The 17,775-nt window shown below is 38.9% G+C and overlaps 1 protein-coding gene across 7 annotated transcripts in view; it reads right to left on the reverse strand.

The window, feature by feature from the left end:
• LOC114243508 (uncharacterized) overlaps positions 1-17,295 on the reverse strand; it is a 31,300-nt gene extending 14,005 nt beyond the window's left edge. For 5 of the 7 annotated variants that reach the window (XR_003624697.2, XR_003624696.2, XR_016325358.1 and 2 more), the window contains exons 1-7: positions 16,026-17,293; positions 11,991-12,139; positions 6,691-6,825; positions 5,397-5,539; positions 4,336-4,497; positions 2,503-2,742; positions 838-1,038 (exon numbers count right to left, since the gene is read on the reverse strand). Coding sequence is in view for 4 of the 7 variants with exons in the window: in XM_028175020.2 (XP_028030821.2) it covers positions 838-1,038; positions 2,503-2,742; positions 4,336-4,497; positions 5,397-5,539; positions 6,691-6,825; positions 11,991-12,139; positions 16,026-17,221 (2,226 nt within the window). In the remaining 3 variants the exon portion in view is untranslated. Of the gene's footprint in view, positions 1-837; positions 1,039-2,502; positions 2,743-4,335; positions 4,498-5,396; positions 5,540-6,690; positions 6,826-11,990; positions 12,140-16,025 lie in introns of all 7 variants that reach the window. The other 2 variants (XM_028175022.2, XM_028175023.2) reach the window with 2 other exon arrangements.
• Positions 17,296-17,775: the final 480 nt, after the last annotated feature.

The following is a 17,775-nucleotide window of genomic DNA, read 5'->3' on the forward strand; positions in this document are numbered from 1 at the left end:
GTTAAGATGTTTTTTCCAAATTTTAAACTTTAAATGGCTCTCCTGTAAAGTTGCAAAAATGTCGCTTTCATTCATTATAACTTGAATTCTCTTTTAAATATGTTTATAGAGATAAATTATTTATTGTTTATTTAAAATTATTGATAAGCTGCACGCACAAAAAAGTGTCACGTTCCACCTGAGCTTGAGCGTGCAAGCGAAAGGTCGGAACAAGCGAGAGAGAGGTACGATCGGCTCAAGAGTTGGCTTGTGACACATTTATCTCTCTTCTCTCGTGACGTCAGAGCTAGCAGTTCGATTAGTTCTGCTACTGACGTTATCACGTAAAACTATCGTCCGTAAACCGACTTTACAAACAACTAGTATTTGTTTTATCAAAACCTATATTATTTTTATAAAAGTCATTCGCACCACTTGTAATTTGATTGTACTAAAATAAATCTTACTTAGTCTAACATAAAGTTCAAAGTCACTTTATACTGTATGCGAACTCCCAGACTAATTTATACAAATATATAAATCTACAGTGGTTTTTACGGATGTTCCGTTATAACTACTGAACCGTGCATCCGATTGACTTGAAACTTGGTATCCATGTAGAAAATACATGTACTTAATGGATAGACTAATATTTATATGAGCGTCGGACTCCCTAATAATAATGACAATAAATAATAATGTTAATTTTAAATACCCAGCGAAGCGAGCGAGTACGGCTAGTTAGTTCATTTATAAAGGATATTATTAATATTCATATATATAAAATAGTTTTGTTAATCTAAAATTCTTATGGCTACATTTCGTCATAGGTTTAAAATAGAAATTTCTTCAACTCACCCTAGTAGTGACCTCTCTTAGTTTTCTGTCAGCATTCCTGGCTTCCTGGTCAGCTTCGGCTCTCAACTGAGCTAATGCTGACCTCGTCCTCTCGGCGTGCATTCGCTCCAGCGCCGCGCGTGATGCTGCAGTAGAACTAGCGTGTTCGGACTTGAGATTTTCAATCGCCTTACTGTGCTTCTCTTCTAATTGTTTGATTGCCTGTCGACGATACACTTCCTTATCAATTATGGTAGCCTGGTACTTTTGATTTTTGTTACCGTCGCTATAGGTAGATGGGTATACGAGCCAATGGATGGTAAGTGGTTACCATAGCTCATGGAAATCAGGACTGCTGTCTGCTGTCGATTCTTCAAGCCTCGTTTGAAGGAAGGCATGTCGTAGCGCTCAAGAGATACCTTGGAGGGGAGCTCATACCAGAACTGGATTGTACGTGGGTAAAAGGTCTCTGGAAATGCACTATCCATGAACGTGATTCTAGGTAGTGGGATGAAGTGCTTAGCAGATCCTACTGGTGTTAGGGGTTATGGTAAAAACGAGATGACGGGATCATTTCGAACAATTTCCATAAATGGTATAAAATACAGACAGTCGAAGTCCCTCCATAGACTCAGATATTCCTAACTTGTAGAGTACTTCCAAAACTCCACTGAAGTGTCAGTAAATACCCACTATCTAACTGAGAATTTAATTCATCTCACCTCGTTTAATTACATTCCAATTCATTACAGAACAGAAGACACGTATTTGTTTAATAATTGAAGATTTTTATAAACTCAACATTATCATTGTTTTGAATTTAGATATGTTTGGGACTGAGAAAAGGATAAGTTTTAGGACTCTCTCCGTAAATCGTTGATGCACTATTCAATTTTCTCACTGGCGAGAGTTATATGAGCTGATTGATTGATCAAAAAATCACAATTTTATTGTTTTTGCACCAGCACCATGTTTTAGTTTTTTTTACACACTCATTCGCGCCGTTTTCACACGCGCGTAGTTTTTCTTGTAGTGTCAACAGATGGCGTGGATAGGGGATTGAGGAAGGAATAAGGAAAGTCCCAACAAGCATTATGGCACCAAATGGAAATACCCAGGAGACCTATCTACTGCAACACCGACTCAATCATCTAAGGGTGAGCGGAGGGGTCAAAAACTACTCATCAAAAGTGGAAAGAAAGAGGCCAAGAGGTGTAATCCCATGCGCTGGTCCGATAAGACCATCCACCGAGGACAGGAAAGAATGGAGTGTATCATCATCATAATCGGTTGCTCTTGGCAGATGGTCATGTGGAATTCTTGCTTATTAAAGCCTTGACAGATGTTTTCCATACTTTGCGAACCGAGGTCTGGCGCACACACTCAACTCACACTTAAGTGGGGTTTTAGTAAGGTCTTTAACCTGATCAGTCCAGCGCATGGGGATTCGTCCACGATATCTCTTACCATTGACCCTACCCTGAACAACAAGTTTCTCGATAGACTCTGCTGGCAGTAAATGATCGTAATGGAGTGTATAGTCCGAACAAAAATGCTCCGTAAAGGTCACGACCCTCAAGACTGAGGAGCACGACGGAAGGGGAAGGAGGAGTAGTCACCACCGTTTCTGGAGACAGACAAGAATAAACCACAATTGTTGAGTCTTATTTAAACGATTTACTTTACCTGCTGATGGCGTTCTTCTTTCTCTTTCCCGCTGACCGTCTCTCTCTCCAACAGCTCCTTCAGTCTATGGGCCTCGAGTTTGAGAGTCTCTTCTCTCGTCTCCGCCCTCTGCAGCTGCAAGGTCAGAGACTGAACGGACCGCTGCTGCTCCGAAGCCAGGCCCCGCAGCTGCTGGAGCTCGGCGACGTGCGACGGAGTCGGTCGCGATGCCGCCTTCAGTTTTTCCACTTCCTCTGTGAGCTGCAAACCAAAATATAACAGAACTGTTTACGTTTATGACGTTCTGGTAGTCCGGCGGAGTGTTCATTAAGTTTTGTAGGTAATTTAATTTATTGTACTTGATTTTGGATGAAGTTAACTGATATACGACGGGTCAATTGATATTGTTTATATTTATGACTAGCGACCCGCCCTTGCTTCGCTTCGGAAACATTAAAACACACATGAAAACAAAAAAATAAAATAAATAAAAAATTTAAAAAAGTAGCCTATGTTCATCAGGGACAATGTCGGCTTCTAATAGAAAAATAATTTTTCAAATCGGTCCAGTAGTTTCGGAGCCTATTCGAAACAAACAAACAAACAAATCTTTCCTCTTTATAATATTAGTATAGATGTCCTGGTAGGTCGGCGGAGTTTTCATAAGTTTTGTAAGCAATTTATTAATTAATAATAATTGCACTTAATTTACTTATTGGCTGTAGTGAGAACTGACATATGGGTTAATTGATACTGTTTACATTTATAATGTCCTGGTAGTTCGGCGGAATTTTTATGACATAAATTTTGAAGGTAATTATTATTAATTAATTATCTTAATTGGAAGTAATTTTTAGCTGTAATGAGAACACCTGCATACTTTGTCAATTATTGATACTGTTTACATTTATGATGTTCTGGTAGTTTAGCGGAGTTTTCATAAGCTTAGTGGATTATTATAAATAATTGATAATAATAATAATATTATTTGCACTTGATTGGAAGAGTAGTTTTTAGTTGTAATGAAAACCGGCATACAGATCAAGTGATGGGAAGTGGTCTGACCCAAAAAAAAATCTGATCTAGATCTGAACATTCTACATGATGGCGCGTGGGATATGAGTGATTCGGTGAGCAACCAGATTCGCAGGACGCTAAGTCGAAGGAGTCGTAGAGGCGTAGTCCAACCACCATTCATTGATATTTTTGATTGCTTTAAAAAAACCGGCAGAGCTTACAACTCGACCAAGCTAAGTTTGCACCTCGCATCGATTACGTCACTTTGCCGCTTAGGTACGGTCTGAAAAAAGGATTCGCTATGACTTTAAAAATTTAAACAAATGTTTGTTAGATTTTACTTTGCATTTATTGTTTTTAACAATATAATTATTATACATAGGTACATTAAAATATAGCGATATCGGGCTTTTGTATTAAAACCACCCGGCCATTCTTGCACTTTTTAAATTTGTATCCCAATTGCTCAGTAATCATTTTCCTTTTCAGGATTATGTTTCTCCCTTCACTGTGTATAACCTTTCCTTTCATTTTTGTTGCCCACAACAATCCTCTCGAAGTAAAATGAACGTTAAGCGTTTAGTAACAGCAGTTCAACAAAACCTTAACAAAAATAGTCCAATAATATAACTAAACTACAACAAAAAACCTAAGAAGAACAATTAAAAATTTTAAAATTCAACGGATAGGGAGACGAAAACTTGTATGACGCGTGTCGGCGACAAATATGCTAACCGTACTGACGCGACAGGGCGATCGCGGGAAGGTGAGCGGGGAAGCGGGCGGGGCGCCGCATTCCAGCGAGGTGCAAACTTAGCTTGGTCAAGTTGTACTTACCTCTTTTTTAGATTTCTCTGCTTCTCTGGCCCTCTTTTCAAGCTCCCTCATCTTCCACTCGCAGTCTCCGAGCATCCTCTCCGCCCTCGCGGCGGCTTGAGATCTGACCGCCTCGTGAGCCTGCCGCCATTTCGCGGTGTCAGCTTCAGCGGACGCTAACGCCTTAGAAATAGAGGTTGTTTTGTGTCAAAACTCTCGGAATCAGAAGAAAGATTCTTCACAATATCTACCGGATTATAGACGGCTTATTAGTTGAAAAAATAATCTAAAACTGTTTGCACATAAATACACTGATTGATAGCCGCAACTTCGCCTCTGTATACAAGGTAAATTGTCAGTTTAGTTTCTCGTGGAAATGAGATGTTCTTTTTTTTCAAGATAAAAGATGGCCTATATCACTCCCTTAAATATATTGTCACTTTTAAAAAGAATCGTGTTAATCCGTTGCTTTGTTTCAACGTGAAAAAAGTACAAACAAACAAACACACTTTCACATTTACTTTATTAAGTACGGATGGATTACACTAAATCGGTGATTCGCAACATTATGCTGCGTCATTATGTTTCTGAATTAACTACATATGCGAGGGGTGAGAGGTTATTTTGGTTTTAGCGCCATTTCACTTAACACGCGTCATTCATCTTTGCAATCAAAGGTCCGTGTTTTTTTTATTGCTTAGGTGTGTGGACGAGCTCACAGCCCACCTGGTGTTAAGTGGTTACTGGAGCCCATAAACATCTACAACGTAAAGGCGCCCCGCACCTTGAGATATAAGTTCTAAGGTCTCAAGTATAGTTACAACGGCTGCCCCACCCTTTAAATCGAAACGTATTACTGTTTCACGGCAGAAATAGGCAGGTCGGTGGTACCTACCCGTGCGGACTCACAAGACGTCCTACCACCAGTAATTACGCAAATTATAATTTTTCGGGTTTCCTCCTCGGTGGAAGATCTTCCTTTGTCGTCCCTAAATACTATCTCCGTAGTTCTCGAGTAGCCGGATTCTGGATTGGCCTTCGTTGGCAAAAAAACGGTAACGGGAAGAAAAAAAACGACATACTTCTTTGGCTCTCTCTTCTTGCAAGGTTCTCTCTTGCAGCAGTCTATCTCTATCTCTCTCCAAAGCCAGCACTCTGGACTCGAGTTCAGCTCTCCGAGCCTGGGCATCTTCCAGCTCAGCTCGGAGCTGACGAAGAGATTCATCTGAAAATGTACCAGGATCTCATAAGTAGGCGAAGGTATCGTAAACGGTTCTAGTACGTTTTTAATGCAATTATGAATTACTAGTCGTAACCGCCATTTAAAATTAACATTATTATTTATTGTCATTATTATTAGGGAGTTCAACACTCATATAAATATTAGCCTATCCATTAAGTACATGTATTTTCTACATGGATACCAAGTTTCAAGTCGATCGGATGCACGGTTCAGTAGTTATAACGGAACATCAGTAAAAACCACTGTAGATTTATATATTAGTATTAATAATATGGATGTACTTGGATGGATATGTGGCGGGTAGCCATCATACAACGCAAGATATTTGACAGATGCCTGAATCGCGCTTACGACATTTTCAAGATAAGCTTACATATATACAAGTTCTGAACAACAACATTCAGACCGTCGGTCTACCGAGCAAATATCACCCGCTCGGTGGAAGATTTTCCCTCCCCACAGATACCTTAAATGGGTACCTCAAAATTTTCAGCCCGCGAATTTCGATCTAAGTGTAGTTATATCCGACTTAGGCGGCAGGGCAACGGAAAGCCGCCGTCAACCGAAACATGTGGACCCTCAAGCACCGGTCAACCTCTTCGTCAAACACGTCGATTATAACCAAGAGTTTGACGAGCGAACTACCCGGATCGTCTCAGTGGGTCGCGATTCCAATCCGGCGGTTAGCAAATTCTCTCAGGTTGAGCCCGTAAGCTCACCTACCCGTCCGTAGCTAGCTAGAAATAGCCCTTATTAGGCCACCAGCGAATAGGCGAAATGACCTGGTGGTAGGACCTCTTGTGAGTCCGCGCGGGTAGGTACCACCCGCCTGCCTATTTCTGCCGTGTAGCAGTAATGCGTTTCGGTTTGAAGGGTGGGGCAGCCGTTGTAACTAAACTTGAGACCTTAGAACTTAACTCAAGGTGGGAGGCGCATTTACGTTGTAGATGTCTATGGGCTCCAGTAACCACTTAACACCAGGTGATCACAGCTCGTCCACCCATCTAACTAATTAATAATAAAAAAGACACCAGATCCTCTCGGTGGGTCGCGTAATAGCCTAAGAAGGTAGCCAACGGATAGGTAGGTGAAAAGAAATGACACTTGATTTGAAACAAATTTTAAACTCTCACCGTTTTTCCTTTGCAGCTGGTCGGCTAAGTCGGCGGAGCAGGTCCTGGCCGCGTTTAGCTCGTCTTCCAGCGAGCTACTCCTTTGCTTAACTAATTCAGATTCTTTGTACGCCGCTGCCAGCTCGCATTTCAGTTCTGTAACGGTTTTTGAAGTTATACTTCTTTAAGCGCGTTATGAAAAATTGATGAGAGTGAAATTTTACGATGCGCGCGCACCGTAACACAAAATTAACAGAATGAAGTTGCCCACTAAATCGCTCATTACAATACGACCGACGTAACTTGGCTAGTCTGAATATAGACGCAGGTGAACTTTCGCGCATGTACACTCGTAAAAAAAGTGTTATTAGCATTCATTTTTTAGTAATATAAATGACAAAATTATTATTTAATATAATTCATACTAAATATTATTAAATTAAATATTTATTATTTAATATCATAAAAAATAAAGTATAGCGCGTACATAAGTACACGCACCCTTTTTTATTTCAATCAATCAAAAACAATTAGAATCTAAGATGTACTTCAACCACTTGGAAAGCAGACATATTTAGCTATAGCTAAAGTTTCAGAAAGATTTCTAAAACGGCTCCTTTGAGTTACAAACTGGACGAGAGATCAAAAAAAAATACTTCTAAAAGTACAACTATACTGAATCATCCAATAAATTTAAGCTATTGTGAAGTGCAAGGATGTTTGGGATGCAACAAGGGTACAGTGCTTGGCGGTAAATGTTACCCATCGATCTTTGAAATTAAGACTATTGGTTAATTTCGCACGAAACACAAAGTCTGATGAGTATTAGCATCGCACGCTACTGCACTTGAACCACGAATGACAACTGTCACGTGAATAATGTGTGACGGAGATAGCGCTCTACGAAGCCGAAATTAGCCGATTGTCTCTTTCCATAGGGAACGAAGTGCAACATTTATCGTCGGGTACTGTACGTTCTGTTTCTACCGTGAAATTCTTTCTGGAGTTGATATATTGGGGCGCTTATTATACAACAAAATCGAACTTATGTGTCCAGTTGGTATTCAAGATAAGGAGTAGGGACGCATTCTCATATGTCCGTGTATGAAAACAAAAAAATCACTGGGAAGTATTAGCGTTCGAAGTATCGAATGCTGTGAAAATTTTACACTAAATATTCCCCAGATTTATTTTGAACTTCTTAAATAAATTGACGTATATACGTTCCCGGATCTTTAAAAATCTAATTAAAATAATTAATGTTCGACTTCCGCGATGAAACTTTGAGAGCGTCAACGACAAAAATAAATCTTTGTGCATGTTGACGTAGTTTGGAAAACATGTTGTTTATTTAATGTTTTCTATATTATAGCCACAGTTCTCTGCAGCTCTGTACTGATCTCGAGCTCTTCTCGTACACAAACAGACACAGATCCGACCTACATCTAACCAAGAGTCATATACTACACTACTGTAGACACAGTCCCCTGCAGCTCTGTACTGATCCCGAGCTCTTCTCGTACACAAACAGACACAGATCCGACCTACATCTAGCCGAGAGTCCTATACTACACTACTGTAGACACAGTCCCCTGCAGCTCTGTACTGATCCCGAGCTCTTCTCGTACACAAACAGACACAGATCCGACCTACATCTAGCCGAGAGTCCTATACTACACTACTGTAGACACAGTCCCCTGCAGCTCTGTACTGATCTCGAGCTCTTCTCGTACACAAACAGACACAGATCCGACCTACATCTAACCAAGAGTCATATACTACACTACTGTAGACACAGTCCTCTGCAGCTCTGTACTGATCCCGAGCTCTTCTCGTACACAAACAGACACAGATCCGACCTACATCTAGCCGAGAGTCCTATACTACACTACTGTAGACACAGTCCCCTGCAGCTCTGTACTGATCCCGAGCTCTTCTCGTACACAAATAGACACAGATCCGACCTACATCTAGCCGAGAGTCCTATACTACACTACTGTAGACACAGTCCCCTGCAGCTCTGTACTGATCCCGAGCTCTTCTCGTACACAAACAGACACAGATCCAACCTACATCTAGCCGAGAGTCCTATACTACACTACTGTAGACACAGTTCCCTGCAGCTCTGTACTGATCCCGAGCTCTTCTCGTACACAAACAGACACAGATCCGACCTACATCTAGCCGAGAGTCCTATACTACACTACTGTAGACACAGTCCCCTGCAGCTCTGTACTGATCCCGAGCTCTTCTCGTACACAAACAGACACAGATCCGACCTACATCTAGCCGAGAGTCCTATACTACACTACTGTAGACAGTCCTCTGCAGCTCTGTACTGATCCCGAGCTCTTCTCGTACACAAACAGACACAGATCCGACCTACATCTAGCCGAGAGTCCTATACTACACTACTGTAGACACAGTCCCCTGCAGCTCTGTACTGATCCCGAGCTCTTCTCGTACACAAACAGATAAAAATTGACCAATTACAATTCCATTTATAGAATTGTAAATATTGTAAAATATTCTTTCCCTGTTTTCATATTTTAATGCAGAGGAAGTAAGAATTCTTAAGATTTTCAATGTTTTAAACACATTGTAGGTACGTGAACGATGCGCTATTTATAGGATTTCAGTGAAATTTAACACGCAAGGAAAATAAACAGTGCTCAAAATAAAGCCCACATATTCCTTTGAAATGTTTATTATAAATTTAGTATGAAAATTGTATGTACTTGAACTTCAATTACAATCAATGTAAATCCATACCCATGTGTATACGAGAGTATATTTATTTACATATATTATGTTTTTTTATAGCGTTTTTTATAATTTTCCTCAAATCAAGTACCAGGGCTACACGAGTTTGATGGAGTTTATCTTAGACGAAATTAGTTGCAGTTCAAAGAACTTTTTCATTTTATTTTGACGTTCGTAATGTCATGAGTACCTACGATTGGAAATTTGAACCGATTCGTTTTCGAATATCTCTGTTCTCTTTTTTATTAAACATTTATTTATTTATAGGAAAATTTCGTAAACAGATATTAACGTAAAACTCTTCAGCGTATTATTTTTTTATATTTAAATAAGTCATAATAATTAATGGTTGATAGTAAAAAGCGAGCATTAGGGCCGTTCCTGACATCACTAAATCCAAAATGGATGGAAGGTCTGGTTGAATAATTTTCAAACCAACCGGAAAATCTAACTTAATAAGATGTATTTTGGTTATCGAAAATTATGTATACTTTTATCATATTGCGAAGCTGCCAATAATGTCTCGATGTTGCCATTTGAAACTAAAGATTAATTAAATTAATACATAATAAATTAAGTTAAATATGTAATAATAAATTAAATTAATAAAATAAACCTTAGGAATGTTTTATTTAGCGCGAAAAACATGTGAGTTTCTTAGTAATTCAGCCAATCAATTACCAGGAGAATATAAATCTAAAGAACTACGTGATTAACATCTTCGATACAGAACATTCGAATGTGAACCTTATAAAATTGTATTATGTAAACATTTTATTTGTAGTCTTAACTAAACGAGCTCGGAATTCAGTTAGTTATATTAAATGAAATCCTCTTTGTAAGATATTATTAATATACAGTTTCACGGAGTTTTCTCTTGCAATGAATTTTCTAGATATTTCTACTGTGAGTAAATGTTTGGCATACTGCAAACAAAAGTCGGTCAATAATAAATCACTCAAAAATTTCCGCTTGCACCAACCACCAACCACCGTGAATATTTTTCTCATTCGCTTTTGTGGATTGTAGAAAGCTTCAAAAGTAATACAGCAAGTACTAGGATCGCATAACCTTGAATAAGTGTGTCGTTGGGGAGTATTGAATTTCTGTAACTCTCATTCATGCACATTCGATGCGCAGACAATACAAACGACGATGAACTCGCGAACACGTCGCTGTAAGTACCAGGAAAACATGAGCGCGAACAAGTATTTACATCGTTCCCAGAGAAAGTTCAGTTGTTTCAGCGCACAAAGATCGAGAGCGTGGGTAACTGGCAAGGAGCCAGTGACGTACTCGCCACATGGCTAGTAAGTACACGAGGCTAATGCATTGTTTATTAGTGCGTATGTTCAATATCAATGACCCTGAATTCCATTGAAACGGAAAAAAAAACATTTAAAACAGTAACTATTTAACGCGCGAAATGCTAAGAATTTTGAGAAAAAGAGTTTTTATTTTATCTATTGCTGTCTCTTTAAACTGTACTGGTTAGAGCAAGTAATAAATAGTTGCACTTCCGATTCGAATTCCAATTTATGAATTCGAAACAGAAATTACGTAATTCCGTGTGATCATTTCAAAATCTAGAGGATTCTGGAATATTTATTAATAACTAGCTGACCCGGCAGACTTCGTAGTGCCTCAATCGATAAATAAAAGACCTAAACTGTTTTATAAAATAAACTTAAAACAAACAAAAGGGATCCGTGCGACGGGGGACACATCAAAGGAAAAACAAAATTGTTATTTTGATTTCTTTACGAGCATTTTCATATTTATCTACCTTTCAAACTTTTCCTGGACTTCCACAAATAATTCAAGACCAAAATTAGCCTTAATCGGTCCAGCCGTTCTCGAGTTTTAGCGAGACTAACGAACAGCAATTCATTTTTATATATAGAGATAAAAGATAATATCGTTTTTTGTGAAACCATATTTTGTGCTAATGTGTTTTTAAATTAAATGTGTTTTTTTTTGTAACAATAAATCGGTAAAGCCAATGGTAAGATTAAGCATGATTATTCAAAATCAATCATTTACTTCTCTGTGTGACGGCGGGAAAACAAAACAATCATTTTGTTTATGCTATTGATTTTCGTTACAACATTACGCAAAAGTATTAAAATAATATTATTGTGAACTTTTACGATTTAATCTCGGATTTTTGGACCGAGAGACTACATACACCGAGCTATGTGTAACAATGAAAACCACACCAAGAACCGACATCTTTCTGCAGTGATCTTTTAGCACCTTAGGATCATCTATGAAATTGAAAATCTTCGACCTGATCTGGTGTTAACAATAAATATTCGTGGTTTTTCGATAACCACTTAACACCAAGTGAGCCGTGCCCGCCTTTCAAATTAAAAAATTACTTCCTAGGTTTTTGGCTACCGCGACCTTTAAGTACCAGGCGGACATAAATGTTGAGAGTTTACGTCATATTTTACCGTCACCGATTCTCAAACTCTACTAAATAAACAAAAAATTAAGATGTAAACAATTAAAAATAGTTTGTGGAACATTTTCTCGAAGAAAAGTGCGAAACCTACCTTCGATTTCCTGGTCTTTGGTCTCTATTCCTTTTCTGTACGTCACAATGAGATCTTTCGCACGTTCCGCCTCTTCTATCCTGGAGTCGGATAGCTCTGTGATAGCGGCCACATGGTTCTGGAACTTCTCTTGGCTCACGAGGCTTTTCCTGGACAAAATAAAACTTACTATTAATAACATAGTATAGAAATTGAGGCATAACGAAATCTCCATTGCCTGAAGCAAAGGGTTTTTTTGTGACTTCTAAGGAGGATACTGTCGGATTTCACAAAAAGAAGGGTTTTGGTGGGAACACGATGAGCGAAGTTGTGCGAATTCTTTTATTTCGTTAATTTAGTGTTCCATCAGGTTTAAATGTGACATAGCTTATCATGCTCTTCCAAAAACTTCCAATGAACAATAACCACCATTTTACTGAGATTTTAGAATTCCTAAGAAGAAAGAACACGAAAAACTTCCTACGTAAATAGTAATAAAACAGATAGTTGAGATTTTAAATACTGTTTTTAACTACACAAGCCCCGAAAAATATTAATTTTCTTGTCTGTGTAAAAGTCTTGAGTGGTATTTCAGCGTAACCTTAACTAGTAGGTGAGCTCACGGGGCTCAAACCTGACGACGTTGCTAACGAACCCTAGCAAGAGCCGTGCTTCGCAGAATCTACCAGCGGATCGGAAACGCGACCCACTGAGAAAATCCGGCGAGAAACTCAGTGGGCTGTGTCTGAGAGTTAATTTACTCGTCGAGCCCTTCGTCGCAAGCGACGGGTTCGACGAGGACGGTGACCGGGAGGTACCTAAAAGCACCGTTAGTGGATTGGGAGGATCCGAAATGACGAGTTTTGGGCGACGTCGACTGCTTTCCATTCTTTCCGCAGGATCGGGAATTTAGTTACCGGTGGCCATGATGAGAGGGTTCTCGTGTCGTGCCGCTTTGTCGAAGTGGACAACTAGCACACTTCACTCCGGTTAAAACTGATATATTTATATCTTTTCCACTTTCTACACTACTAGCGCTATTTCGGTGAGTCTTCCAACGATAACTCGCTGTTTACAGATGGGCACTTTTTCAACTTGTCCCCTATACAAGATGATGCTCTTTATTTCCTAATAGAGTAGAAGTCTATTTAAGCCTCTTTTGGAGAAGGTAATTCCATACCACAGTGGAGGGGATTTCGTAACTTGCAAATAGGTCACGCATATAGATGAGCGCAGTGGCTAGTTGGATGGGTAAAGCAATTGATAGGTCACAGCGTGAGTCGACCTCCGCCTTGAGGCATGAGGTCGCAATTCCAATTGTATTGTATAGAGTTTACAGCAGAAATAGGCAGTTAGCCTATTAGTAATCCTAAAATACCTAAAGCTCTTGAGGTTTCAGAACGCTAACTGAATTTCTCAATCTAAATAACCCACCGGATGAAATCTAAATTTAGAGCAGACATTAATTTCAAGAGCATGGGAGCGGTTTGCAACATTGATTGGATCAAACAGTACATATGTACACAAATAATCAGATAAATGGAGGACCTCAAAGCGTAGTTGAGTTGCCGCAGCCCATGAACATCATTCGATGCAAATGCCGCCACGTCACCTTGAGACATGAGGTCAAAACCTCAATTTCATTGGGTGTTTTTAATTTTATTATTTCAGTAAGTACCAGGACTGCATAATGTAATAAGAGTTTGATCGTATTTCATCGAAATTTTCAGAACGCAATTCGTACACAGTACATACAGTATATAAATAAATAAAGATTACTAAACTTTCGAAAAAAAAATTAGTCAATTTCTTAATTGTCGTGTTTCTTTGTGAGCTAAATTTAATTAATAATAAACATTCGCCTTATTTACAAATAATACAAACAACATGACTCTAAGAAAATAAACGTGACTCATACGTACAATCTTTTGCGTGAAACTTTTTTTTTTGTTATAGTCTGTGCGTCAAAATACGATTACGTCACGGGCTGTCAAATAAAAAGCGGGCAAACATTGAAAGATGGCTGACCGTGGGAAAAGATTTTAAAATACTTAAAGATCGTTTTGTTTGTATAAACATGTTTACATGACAGAGTAAGTTATGCTTCTAACATAAAAACACCGAAATGTGGATCATACAACGACTCTGAATACTAAATTTCTTTAAAGAAAAGAAATATCCAAATTCCATGGTACAACAAAGTCACTAAATAAATAAGCATTATATTGCGGCAATAATAAATTAAACATCTTAAAAAATTGCAAACATTTGTCTGTTATATTTTTATGTTTCAAATGAACTTTTTTTTCCTACCTAAGCTTTTCCTTATCGCTTTAACGGCTGAATGAGTTCACGATTCACTCCCTATAAAGCGGTTACCGGAGTCCGTGGTCATCAATAACACCTTTCAAACTTAATCAAACATAACCGCTTCGCGCCCAAATAAGCTGGGTGATGATACCTACCCATGAGTGAGAGAAAACGGTAAGAAAGGGAAAAAGAATGACAGAAAGAATGATAAAAAAGAAGATGGCGAAGACGATTGTATGACCAAGCCGTAAAGAAGTTGATTTATTATTATATAAAAGAAGATTTTAGAAAGGAAGAGTAAAAGTAGCAATGACAGACTTAATGCGTGAGACATTCTATTTAATCGGCAGTGCTATAGCCTGCTTTAGTGGGCGCATTGATTTCTTGCAATTAAAATTGATTAATACGTGAAGCAAAAACTTTGTATCCCTTTTTACGAAAATTGCGCGGACGGAGGAGTATGAAATTTCCCACACTTATAGAGAATATAGAGAAGGAGTGCAGGATGTTAATATTTTCGTAAGTTTCTATTATGTGAATAATAAAAAATACATTACACACACTATCATGTATTTGACACATACACGCATATATACTTTTTTGTTATTGTTAAATATTAAAGTCTGTAGTCAAATTGACAATAGATTAATATTGTTTATCTTTAATATTATTTGTCTATAGTCTAGCCTTGTAGAAATCTGTGATTACAGAAGTAAAGTCTTTGACAATAGAACATTGTTATGTTCAAACTTATAATTTTAATCAGTAATTATAGTCGAATTTCGACTACTGAGGGACCATTAGTGGCATTAGTACTTGTATAAATTATATATAATATCAATAAAATATGAAGCCGTATAAATTTAAATATCATAAAATAAATGCAGCTTAATAAAAACATGTTACATATAGGTATATAAGAGTAATTACTGGTGGTAGGACTTCTTGTGAGTCCGCACGGGTAGGCACCACTACTCTGCCTGTTTCTGCCGTGAAGCAGTAATGCGGTTTGAAGGGTGATTTAGATATACTATAGAGGTTCGACCTCATCTCTCAAGAGTGATGGGGGCATTCACTTAGCGATTTTTACGGATTTCGGTTAAAAAAACTGTCTTTTTGTAATTCAGTGAGTCTTTTAACTTTTATTGTAAACCCTGTATAACAAACAATGTAACAATCTTAAACTCAAAACAAATTGCTGGAAAAATGTACGAATGAAGGACTATAAAGAAACCGCCAATAAAGTGATTTTTTTTTTTAAACTAGTGGTCTCCCAACGGTCGAAATTCGACTATAATTAATTTAACATTATTAAGATTCTATTGTAAAAGACTATAACTTCTTTAATCACAGATTTCGCCAAGGCTGCACTATAAATAAGGAATATTAAAGACAAACAATATCTGATCTATTTTCAATTTGATTACAGACTTTAAACAATAAACAAAAGAGTATATATGCGTGTATGTCAAATACATGGTAGTGTGTGTAATGTTTTTTTTATTGATTTAATGTGTTTTTTTTTGCATAAATAAAAAAAAATATTAACATTCTGAACTCCTCTATATTCTCTATAAGTGTGGAAAATTTCATACTCCTCCGTCCGCGCAATTTTCGTAAAAAGGGATACAAAGTTTTTGCTCCACGTATTAATATACAAATTCCAATACACGAATTTAGTAACGAAAAACACATACATAGTAATTATTCAGCTTTGTATTATTGAATCGAAATGTTAATACTCACTCGTCCTCTTCACTAGATTCCTCTTCGTCTATATATTCTTCTTCAATTTCTTCTATCTCCTCTATTTCTTCTATCTCCTCTATGATCTCCTCCTCACTCTCACTCTCACTCTCCACTACACTCTTACCGGCACAGGTCAAGTCCTCACCCGCTTTGTCATCTATAAAACCACTATCACTGTTATCACTAGATATTCTTTTGAATTCTTCATTGCAAGTAACCGCAATTGTGACCGGCTCACCGTTTTTAACATTAATAACTGTTCTATTGTCCTCGTAGACGCCAAGGTATCCTTCGTCTTCTTCGACCTCATCGCCGGAAGAGAGGGACTCAAACGACGAGTCGGCTCCATCATCAGTCTGCTGCTCTCCATCATCGAAGACTATGTGCTTCCTGAATGTAACCCTCTTCTTGCCGCTATCTGATCTGTCGTCGTCCGAACACCCCTCAGTGTCTGACTTCGGTAGCTTCAAGTTGGATTTCTTCACCGTAGAAGGAGATTCAGCCTCAAAACGATTCTGGACGTCTAACAATTTGTTGAGTTCGTCTTTTAGTTCGTTCTTGTAAGCGTCGACGCCGTCCACCGTCTCGTAGACGGGCTCGCTCACGTCCTTGCTGTCCGCGGACCCCATCTGCTTCCCCTCATTGATCTGATCGACGGTGCAGTCTATGCTCCTCGCGATCTCCCTCAGCAATGCCTCGGTGTGTCGTTTCTCATCTATATTTGGCTGCTGTGAGACGTAAACCATTGACACGTGTTTATCTTCTTTGTCGGTCGGCTTCGCGTATTTCTGCAATACGAGCGCCCTGACGAACTCCGCCGGATCGTCTGCGTCCGCGTCGTTATTTCGGGCGGACGTGGGCGGCTGGGCGGCCGACGGACTTCGCTGCAAGCTCTGCTTGGGCGGACTGTGTCGGCACGACTCGGACCTCTGGCCGGGCCTGCGTTTACCGCGGCGTCTCTTGCCGGCCATGATGTCCAGGATGGCTCCGACGCCGGTCTTCTGCTGGTAGTCCGTCTCCGGGATGAGCAGGTTCACTACATCCTTGCTAGTCGGCTTGTCGCTCGTGGCGTCGTTTCGTGAGGCGCGGCCCTCGACTGCGGTCAGTTTTACCGCGTCGGCGGTCGGCTGTTTCCGCCCGCGCTCGGCCGGACCCGGCTCGACCTTGCCTTTCCTTTTGAAGAAATTGAACATGGCGTCACCGCATGACCGCCCGCCGCGACGCCGTGCCCTCAACTGAAATTAGGTTTCCCGTCTTTCGGATGCGTTTCGATTTCGATAATAATTTCTTGATTATAAAAATGCATTTGTGTGTATATATATCGTTAGCGTTTATACAATCGGCACGAGTTGGACTCAGAACGAACAGAGAAGTTACCGAGAATGGTCGAATACCTCTTTAGAATTCGTGGTACCCTGGTACATTTTTTGAGCATTTGTAAATATATCTGTCGGTTTTTTTAATTAATTAACTAACGACGAAATGCCATAACGATAGTTTAATTAGTATGGTAGCTCTTTCGAAATTATGTTTCCCTGGTACTTTCTTCAGAGTTTTTTAAAGCATGTCTGTATGTAGTATTTGTAGATTTTTTATTAAAACTAAGCGAATGATCAAATAACTGATAATTCAATTAATTAGTGTAATATTAAGAAATTATATTTCCCTGGTACATTTTTCTGTGTGTTTGTTTGTAAGTAGTTTCGAATTTATAAATTTTTCAATTATATACACATACTTAAGAAAT

The sequence above is a fragment of the Bombyx mandarina genome, chromosome 24 (assembly GCF_030267445.1).
Source record: "Bombyx mandarina strain Sakado chromosome 24, ASM3026744v2".
Taxonomy (NCBI): Eukaryota; Metazoa; Arthropoda; class Insecta; order Lepidoptera; family Bombycidae; genus Bombyx; species Bombyx mandarina.